Source organism: Oryza glaberrima, chromosome 12 (assembly GCF_000147395.1).
Source record: "Oryza glaberrima chromosome 12, OglaRS2, whole genome shotgun sequence".
Taxonomy (NCBI): domain Eukaryota; kingdom Viridiplantae; phylum Streptophyta; class Magnoliopsida; order Poales; family Poaceae; genus Oryza; species Oryza glaberrima.
In genome coordinates this window covers 6996784-7006800 of record NC_068337.1, presented here as the reverse complement: position 1 = coordinate 7006800, position 10017 = coordinate 6996784, and the positions used below count along the sequence as shown (strand labels likewise).

At 48.3% G+C, this 10017-nt stretch overlaps 1 protein-coding gene across 1 annotated transcript; it reads right to left on the bottom strand.

The window, feature by feature from the left end:
- Positions 1-6656: 6656 nt before the first annotated feature.
- Positions 6657-8764, bottom strand: LOC127757418 (uncharacterized). Its single transcript, XM_052282918.1, has 3 exons — positions 8224-8764; positions 7093-7166; positions 6657-6662 (listed from the first exon to the last, which is right to left on the bottom strand). The coding sequence occupies exons 1-3, from the start codon at positions 8762-8764 to the stop codon at positions 6657-6659; spliced, it is 621 nt and encodes a 206-aa protein (XP_052138878.1).
- Between the last annotated feature and the right edge of the window lie 1253 nt (positions 8765-10017).

Below are 10017 nucleotides of genomic sequence, written 5' to 3'. Positions count from 1 at the left end.
AATGTTTGGATGGGTAAGTCTATGGGTGAAAGATTTATTTTTCCCTTATGACTAATGGTAGGATGAGGATGTGGATCCAAAACTCAAAGATAATAAATTTGAAAAAGCCAAGCTTGTTTGTTCTCTTATTTGCATTGAAACCCACGTGTTGTACTATGGCCTGGTTTAGTTCACAACTTTTTCTTCAAACTTTCAATTTTTCCATCACATCAAAACTTTCCTACACATACAAACTTCCAACTCTTCCGTCACATCGTTTCAATTTTAATCAAACTTTCAATTTTGTCATAAACTAAACACACCCTATATAGATGGTCGTTTTAAATAATTCTAGTAGCAAATCGTCTGCCTCGTTGCGATCCACTACGCCGATTAGCCAGATAGATATATTCTTTACCAATCTACTTTCATCCCATTTTAAGTGCAGTTGTGGGTTTCCGTGTCCAACATTTGACCGCCCATCTTATTTAAAAACTTTATGGAAAACATAAAAAATAGTCATAAATAAAGTATTACTTATATTTTATCATTTAATAACAATAAAAATACTAATCATAAAAACTTTTCAAATAAGACAGACAGAAAAATATTAGATATGAACAGTATAAAACGACAATCTTTCTAGACGGAGGTAGTGTTTCATAAGAAAAATAAATCTCTACTGTTATAAAAATTGAAGATGTTTTTGCCGGTATTTTGGTATGTCATCCGCGTATGAGTCGGTTTTAAGTTCGTTCGATTTTGGAAATACAATATCTGTATTTGAGGTTTTTATGTTTGTTTCGGAAATACATATCCATATAAGAAATCTTTTTTTTTAAAAAAAAAACTCGCATGCTAACTTGAGATGAACAGACTCCTAATTGCAGCTTATGATTTTCTAAAAATATATATCCAAACGAATTCATAAAGTAAATTTCACCTTAACTAAACCATATAACAATAGCCTTTACCCGTTGCAACGCACGGATATTTTTATAGTAAATTAATAAATAAGACATGAAAACCTAGATCGGAAAACTTCATTCTCACAGCATTAGCGGGAGGAGACGACAAGTACTACTATATGAGTGTACGTATCGGTATTTTGTCACGGCGTTGGCATGGTGGTGCACTTCACGGTGTGCACATAGCGCGAGGGCAACGAGGCACGCACAGGAGGCACAGGACAGGAGGACGGGGAGAGTGGGAAGTGGGCAGACGACGACGTGACAGGGTTAGGGTCAGGGTCAGGGGGGGTGACAGAGGCACTAGCGCAGGCGTACGTGGGCGAATGGGCGCGCGCCGTGCCGCCATAATTGCACCGGATTGGACGGGGACGGACGTCCGTGGGCCCGGGACGCGTGGCCTCGCACCCGCACCCGGATCGCGCCTGACGTCACGTCACCCCCTACCCCCCGACCCCGAGTCGACCCAGGCGTGCCTGACGCGGGGCGTCGCGATTGGTCCGACGCGCGGTGGGATGTGGGGCCCACCACGCTGTACGGCGCCGCGGATTCGCCGGAGCGCGACTGTTCGGGCGTGATGGCAACGTACGGGCGGATTGGTCCGGGTCATATGGTGAGCTGTTTTCATTTCGTTTGCGCGTTACGTGTTACAATTTTTTAATAATAAAATTTGTTAAAGCATTTATTAGAACTTTATAACAGTCAATTCATTCATTTATACACCTTAATTTTTTTTAAACATGGTACAGAAGCCATTTTTTAAACATGTTACAAACGTCCCGATTAAAACACACGCACATTAACCTCTAGAAGAATACGCACACCCTACCATATGAGCATCTATATGAAAGATTGAACTACCATATTTTAATATTGATGAAGTCACTATGGGTGTTGCGCTATTGACGGGTACATCACCTACCACTAAATGAATATCTTTTAAAAATTAGCTTGTCCTCTAATCCATTAGTTTTAGCTAAGGGTATGTTTGGTGGGGTTTCAATTTCTAAATTTAACTCCAAGAGCAAAATCTGGAGTGGAGTTGTAGGCAAGTTAAACGTAGCTTCATAACTTATCTTCATCTCTCTTGTTCATTTGTTAGAGCACCTCACCCATTCCACTCTTTTTTCTTTTTTGAAGATTAAACTATTTGGCTAAGCTCTACCATTAGAAAAGGTGGAGCTTGTCGGTGATATGGGCCCAGGGGTATCACGTCTAGAGGGAGGAGGCCGCCCGCAAACCCACGTGGCTCCCCGCGAGGGGGGATCAAGCCCCGGGTGGAGCGGTGGCTACCCCCACCCAGCTAGAGGGAGGAGGCCACCCTTAAACCCACGTGGCTCTCTCCGAGGGGGGTCGAGCCCAGGGTGTTGTGGCGGCTGCCCCCTTCCAACTTGGGGTCGGGCCGCCCCCAAACCCACGTGGCTCCCCGCGAGGGGGGATCAAGCCCGGGGTGGAGCGGTGGCTACCCCCTCCCAGCTAGAGGGAGGAGGCCGCCTCAAACCCACGTGGCTCTCCCCGAGGGGGGTTGAGCCCGGGGGTTGCGGCGGCTGCCCCTTCCTAGCTTGGGGTCGGGCCGCCCCCAAACCCATGAGGCTCCCCCCGAGGGGGGGTCGAGCCCGGGGTGGCGTGGCGGCTACCCCTTCCCAGCTAGAGGGAGGAGGCCGCCCTTAAACTCACGTGGCTCTCCCCGAGGGGGGTCGAGCCCGGGGTGTTGCGGCAGCTGCCCCTCCCAGCTTGGGGTTGGGCCGCCCCCAAACCCACGTGGCTCCCCCGGGGAGAAGGGGTTGAGCCCGGGATGGCGCGGCGGTTGCCCCCTCTAAGCTAGAGGGAGGAGGCCGCCCTCGCTTAGGGTCGAGCTGCCCCGACCCCCTCCACGTATTAGCCCACGTGTACAGGGTTAGGTGGGCGCGCCTAACGCCCACCTAACTGCATTTAAAGCGGTCTATGCAACCGTGCCATGCCGCATTTAATGCGGCGTGTTGCGCATCTGACCGGTCTGTGACCGGTTGAATGACCGATGGGACGGCGACTGTGTACCCCCGCCCTGTCAGTGTGTCAGGTGGCGAGCGACGTGCTCCGTCCCGTCCCATCATAATGATGAGGGGCTTCACAGCCTCTTATCCCGGTCAGAGCTGGTCCAACCACTCTGAACTGACCCGGGTTCCCGTTTTCTGGTGTGAACGAAAACCCGGAAGTCCTCATCCATTAAATGGCAAATGACAAGGGTGCCCTACATGATTTGGTGGGCCCCACGCAGCAACCAACGTGCAGATAGCTTCTGGGCTAAGGCACAAGACATGTAATTAATATAGAGAATATTTTCCCTTCTCCCTAGGTAGCACTCGCAGCACATGCGATATCCCCTTAGAGTATAAAAGGAGGACCATGCCTAGCGAGGAAGGGGGATCGGACTGAGGATCCCTGAGCCAAAGCTTGTCTAACCCTAGCTTGCATACCAGGGATTCAGGGACTTTCTAACCACAAAAGAATCATACACACAGGAGTAGGGTATTACGCTTCATAGCGGCCCGAACCTGTATAAACCTCTTTTGTCTCATCGTCTTGGAGGAGCCTTCGAGATCAAGATCACACACAGTTTCGGTCACCAAATCCTCGAATCTCACCCGCTGCCCCCGGTCGAACTCTCAAAGGGGGGCCTCACAGCCTCCCGCTAGAGAGGGTCACCCCTCGACAGAGCTAGAGTTTGAGCTCTATCCAACAAACCCTTAAATATGTTAAATTAGGGCCCCCATCGTTTGGCTTTTTTCGTAATAAGAAAAAAGGCTTATTAGAGAATAAAAATGAATTTGTAGGTAAAACTTTTATATATGTGTTCTCGGTGACATAAAAGCTAATACTGAAAAAAAAACTACGTTGAAAATATCTCAAAATTAAGTTTGAAAATTCAAAATTTGGCTTTTTCTTTCACTTGATAGGCCATCTGATAGGAGCCTTAGGAGGTTGTAGTAGTATTGCCTCTAATTTTTCTTTCTATAAATGGTACTATTAATTTTTTTATAATGTTTAATCATTTATCTTATTAAAATTTAGTATAAGTATACTAAATAATATAAGACGAGGTTAGAGATTGTTTGCTGATAAAAATAAATCACATCAACAAAACAAATGGCATTTATGCTTAGGAGGTGTTTGATCCATAGGTGTAAAGTTTTGGCGTGTTGCATCGGATATATGGACACATATTTGAACTATTAAACGTAGTCTAATAACAAAACAAATTACAGAATCCACATGTAAACTGCGAGACGAATTTATTAAGCCTAATTAATCCGTTATTAGTAAATGTTTACTGTAGCACCATTGTTAAATCATGAAACAATTAGGTTTACAAGATTCGTCTCGTAATTTACACGCAATATGTATAATTAGTTATTTTTCTGTTTATATTTAATACTCCATGCATGTGTCAAACATTCGATGTGACAGAGTGAAAAATTTTGCTAGGGGATCTAAACATGGCCCTAGTAATGATAGACTTTGGCTCGCGTTGCTGGGACACGTGTTCCCTTTCTAGATTGTCATCGTTACGATCGGTTCCATTTTTGGATTTGGTCCAATATTAGAATTATAATAATGTCTGGCTTAACATTATAAATATTGTCTTTATTTGATCCATTATATCTAAATGGAAGTAAGAAATAATAAGGGATCTAACAAACTAGATAAAGCTACAACCCTCTTCCCATATATATATATATAGCAAAAAATTTTAGCGGGGACTTCAATTCGCGAGGGCTTCCATGGTCCTCAACCTATTAGTGGAGGCTCGAGACCCTTCGCCCTTAGAGCAGGTACAATAGCAGGTTATAAGTCATCTATATATAAACATATTTTAAGAAGATAAAATAGGAGAGAGAAGAGCAGCGGACTACAGATTTGTAGCCAGCTGCAGCACATACTCCAAGATAAAATGTGTGTATGGTGGGATCAGATATTAATAGTGTACTAAGTAAATATTGTATGTATTGGCTATTAAATTGACTATAGATGATTTAGAGCTAATAGTTGGCTATATTATTAAACTTTCTCTTATGCTAAATCCACCCATGAATGGGACACCTGTTAGTTGCATCTAAAGTGATTGTGATTGTACAATATTACTCCAAGTACTACTAACCTAACTGTAAGTATGAAATGGTATGGATTAATGGTCGAATAAGTTCCAAGGAATGGAAAATATATTGACTAGTAAGAAGAATAAAATAATTGAGCAGGGATTAAGCCTTATTTTTTTTTCATTGAATTCAATTATTGCCCCCATCAAAATTTTGGCAACTTTAATAATATATTATTAAAGTGAAGGTTTAGTTTGGTACTAAATTTTGCTCATAATAGTATAAACTCTATATACAAAATTAGGAAGTGCCAAAACCTTAAAAAAATTGGCAGGGCATAAACCCGATCCAAACCAAATAATCCCGTCATGCTAGGGGTGGAAAAAAAGCTAAAAACTTATAGCTCGGATCGACTCGAACTCGTAATCTTAACGAGTCAAGCCAAGCTAGGCGTTTAGCTCCTGAACTTAATGAGCCAACTCGCAGCTCGCTAATATAAGAGATAACCATATTTTCATATATTTAGTGCTTCTTAACTAGTGACTAGTGATTAGTCCTTTAGTTACATCCAAACTGTAGGATCGAACACAAGGAACCAAGCCTACCAGGGGGTGAATGGTAGATTACATCAGCGGAAGTCAAATAATCGAATTTTAATAGATCAAAACACACCCCAACCTCAAAAGCCAATGGAACACACGTTTGGCAGTCTATCCGACCTACTAGGATCGGTCTGACCGACCTCTAACCGGTCTGACCGCAGGTCCTCTCGCGGTCTGACCGTCAGCCTGAAAACAGCACGACAATGCTTCGGGAAAAACACGATTGCTCTTAACCCAACCATTGGATCGAGTTTAAACCTTGATAGAATAAACTAGATAAACTAAGGAACAACTCCACCGGAGGGATTTGCAAACTAATAAACGGTTTAAGATAAAACACCCACGAAAATCAGCTGTATCAGAATTTCAGCAAATCTGAACAAAACATAAAACTTAAGCAAATTCAAATCTAACAAGAACCAACCAACGAAACTTTCCAGATCAGATCTATGAAGTATTAGAAAGGTTTTGGATGGATTAACTTGAACAAAATCGCAGCAAAACGAACAATCACAAGTTAATGCAAAACCAATCATAAACGTAGAACTTACGAAACCGGAATAGATCGTCGATGCCTTGATGATTGAATATAATCTTTATTGCCCAAGTATATTGTTCACAAATGCAGCCACAACCCTCCTCAAAAGTTTCTTACGAAACCCTATCTAATCTCTAAAACCCGGCTTACTCTAAAACCGATACCGGGAGGCTACACCCTCCCTCTCTATTTATACCGAAAATCTCCTACTCAAAGTAGAAGTAGAACTCCTAGTTCCACTAGGACTCAATCCACAATTTCCACACCGTTTACAATTTACCAAACCTGCAGCCGCACCACACCGAGTCGGACTCGACCCTCTGTCTCCTGTCTCCTGCTCGGTCACCTGCGCTGCTGCCATGCCTCAGAGCAAGGTCAATAGTATAGCCAGCTGCTGGCTATACTCATATTTATATCATTTTACAGCTGATACTATAGCCAACGTGTCCAATAGATTGGCTACTGCATCGGCTATATCTTATTAATCAAACAATTAAGCCTGCACACGTAAATCAATACAGATGATCAAAAGTAAACTCAATCTCTATAGCCATCTGTGTGGTACCATGCATATGAGTTCTCTCTGTACATATACAGATACCATCTACCAATTCACCACAGACAGATGAATGCATTCGACGGGCTACCTGCTAACTGGACGAGCGATATGAGGAGCACTGAAAAGAGAAGAAGAAAAGTAAAAGGAAGGAATTAGATGGTGAAAACCCAAATTAAGAAATAAGAAGCCGCCTGCTGCTTTCGTCGGCAATGAAATCCCTTGCAGCAGTTCGCAGACCCATCAGCATTGTCCTGAGTCTTGACGACAGCTTCCTCCCCAGCCCGCTTGGCCTTGATGCCATCAGCATACAGTGCTCCTCCTCAGCAGATTATGCGGCGCAGTGGCCGGTGGACACAGCAGGGGCATATACCTGGCCACGAGTGGTGAGCTTCACGACGTATACCCCGTCGGCGTCCAGATTTTGGTCGGCGGCAGAAGCGTGACCTTGCAGGGGAGGTTGTAGCGAAGCCACAGAAGACTCGAGGCGGAACTGTGAAGAGTTTCGATCAGGCTTGTGGCAGTCTACATAGGAATTGTCGCTCGCTGGGTTCTCTCTCTCTTCGTTTCTCTCGCTTCTCCACATAGGAATCTGATGAGTTGGAATTTTTTAGAGCCCGCTGAATCAGCATACTGTACCTGCTCTCATGGACCGACTGCCACATGGGCCAACCAGGCCGACGCCACAACAGCCGAGCCTGAACACATGCATGTATTCAATAGGAATAAGTTCATCTCAGGTCCCTTAACTTGTCAATGAATCTAATTTTCGTCCCTCGATCGGAAAACCAGACACAACGGGTCCCTCAACTATCAAAACCGGTGCAGATTAGGTCCCTTGGCGGTTTTGAGGGCGGTTTTGGCTGACGTGGCGCCTACGTGGCCAATTTGACTCGGTCTTCGTCTGACGTGGCATTGACGTGGCGCTTACGTGTCAATTCGATCCGGAAAAATAATAAAGCTCGTGGGACCCACCTGTCAGTTTCGCATAGAAATTAATTAAAAATGGTGGGGCCCACGTGAGCCCCACGTGTCATCCTCACCCCTCTTCTTCCTCCTCTCTCCCCATCTCCCCTCTCTTCATCTCTCTCTCTCCTCACTGAACCGGTGGAGCGGGGCAGCGGCGACTAGAGCGGGCGATGGACGAGACGGCCGGAGCGGAGCAGGTCCAGGGGCGGAATAGCGGTGGCCAGAGCGGGCCGGCGGAGCGGGGCGGCCGGAGCAGAGCAGGGCGGCGGTGGGCCGCGGGCGAAGCGGAGCGGGGCAGGCGGAGCGGCGGCGGGCGGAGCGGCAGTGGCAAGAAGCGGGGCACTGCACCTTCTTCCCGCCGGCAGCCGGCAGCCGCCCATCTCTCTGTCGCCCGTCGCGACGCCCTCCCCGGCGGCGGTCGCCGCCTAGCTTCTCTCCCGCCGCGCGCCGCCACTCAGCTCCTCCCTTGCCGCCCGTCGCCCCCTCCCTCTCTCCCGCCGCCGCTCAACTCCTCCCTTGCCACGTCGCCCGTCACCCTCTCCCGCGTTGCCGACGCTCTCCTCATCTCCCACCGCCCCCGTCGTCGCCAGCACCTCCCTTGCCGCGCCAACGATGCCGCCCTCCTCCACGCCGCCGTTGCCTTGTGTTCCCGCGCGCCGCCGATGCCCAGTCACCACGCCGGCTCCCCACCGACAAAAGGTTGAGAGGTGGAAGAAGAGGGGAGTGAGGGTGACATGCCGCTCGATCCGTCGCGCTTCACCGCCACTGAGCTCGTTAGTAGCAGCCCACCGGAGCGAGAAGCTTCTGCTTCCCCTTCCTCCCATTGACGCCGCCGCCGCAGCAGCTGAGGCGCCGCTTCCCATGCCACCGCTTCTGTGGTGCACGCGGATGCGGACGGGGACACCATGGCCATGGCCGCGGACGACGTCGACGTCGACCTCGGCATCCTCGGCGACTCCCAGGACCCCCGCGCCGCCGCCACTACCGGGGGGAGCAGCGCACGGCGGACGTCCTCCTCCAGCTGCCACCGCCACGCCTCCCAGCATGGCCGCATCTCCTCCTTCTCCGGCGACCATCGCTGCACGCCGCCCTTTCTTCCCGCCGGCCACCGCCCTTCTCCCGGCCGCCACTGTCGGATCTTGATTGCCGGCGCTGCTCCGGGGGACCTGCCACCGCCCGGGTCGATCTGCTCCGCCCACCGCTGTCGCCGATCCCCTTTTATTGCCCCGGCTTCCTCCTCCAGCTCGATGCTCTCGCCGGCGGGCGCTGGTCTCGCCGCCCCTCCAGCTCGCCACTCTCGCCGGAAGAGGAGGGGAAAGGGGAGAGAGATGAAGAGAGGGAGATGGGGAGAGAGGAGGAAGAAGAGGAAAGGGTGAGTTTGACTGACATGTGGGACCCATGTGGGTCCCATGATTTTTTTATTATTTTCTATATGGGACTGACATGTGGGTCCCACGGGTTTTATTATTTTTCCGGGTCGAATTGCCACGTAAGCGCCACGTCAATGCCACGTCGGACGAAGACCGAGTCAAATTGGCCACGTAGGCGCCACGTCAGCCAAAACCGCCCTCAAAACCGCCGAGGGTCCTAATCTGCACCGGTTTTGATAGTTGAGGGACCCGTTGTGTCTGGTTTTCCGATCGAGGGACGAAAATCGGATTCGGTGTAAAGTTAAGGGACCTCAGATGAACTTATTCCTATTCAATATGCATGTATCGATCATCACCATGCACACTGCACGTATACCACACATATATGCATGCTGCACACAAGCACACATACACATATGCACGCTACAGCACACCACCGTACTGTAGCACCATACATAAGCCTCTTCCAATTTCTTCTAATTCCCTTCATGAACACCGACGCTTGCACGTACACCTCGTGAAACCCGTTGCGAAGATCTCTCCCACACGGTGTCCATCTACCGTGTGTCATCTCATATCCAACTTCGTCACCCGGTATCCTTTACCGTCTGGATCTCAACTCCTCCCTGAGTTTAGTCCCGATCTCCACCGTTGACCGAAGTTGACCTCCAGGAATCTGGACTCTAGTCACCTTCTCACATGGTATCCCGACCGTAATAGATCTGTGCTCCTCCCTGAGCTAAGCCTGGTAATGGGCTAGCCAACCCATGGGTTGTACGGGTTGAAACACTAATGGGCTGAAAATGGTGTGTCTTGTATGGGTTATAGGAAGGAATAAGGGCAGGGTTGGGTTGGGCCATATAAAATAAGGGTTACGATGGGCTGGACACTGTAGCTCAGAATGGGGTTTAGCCCATGGGCAGTAAAAAAGGGTCTTCTTTGTGGGAGAACCCACAGCG

What these genes read in the sequence shown, in the direction of transcription:
- LOC127757418 (XM_052282918.1), bottom strand. Translation starts at nt 8,764, where the DNA reads ATGGTCGCCGGAGAAGGAGGAGATGCGGCCATGCTGGGAGGCGTGGCG. An exon ending in CGTCGGCAACGCGGGAGAGG is followed by an intron (nt 7,167 to 8,223) that starts GTGACGGGCGAC and finishes CTCCCCTGCAAG; the next exon opens with GTCACGCTTCTGCCGCCGAC.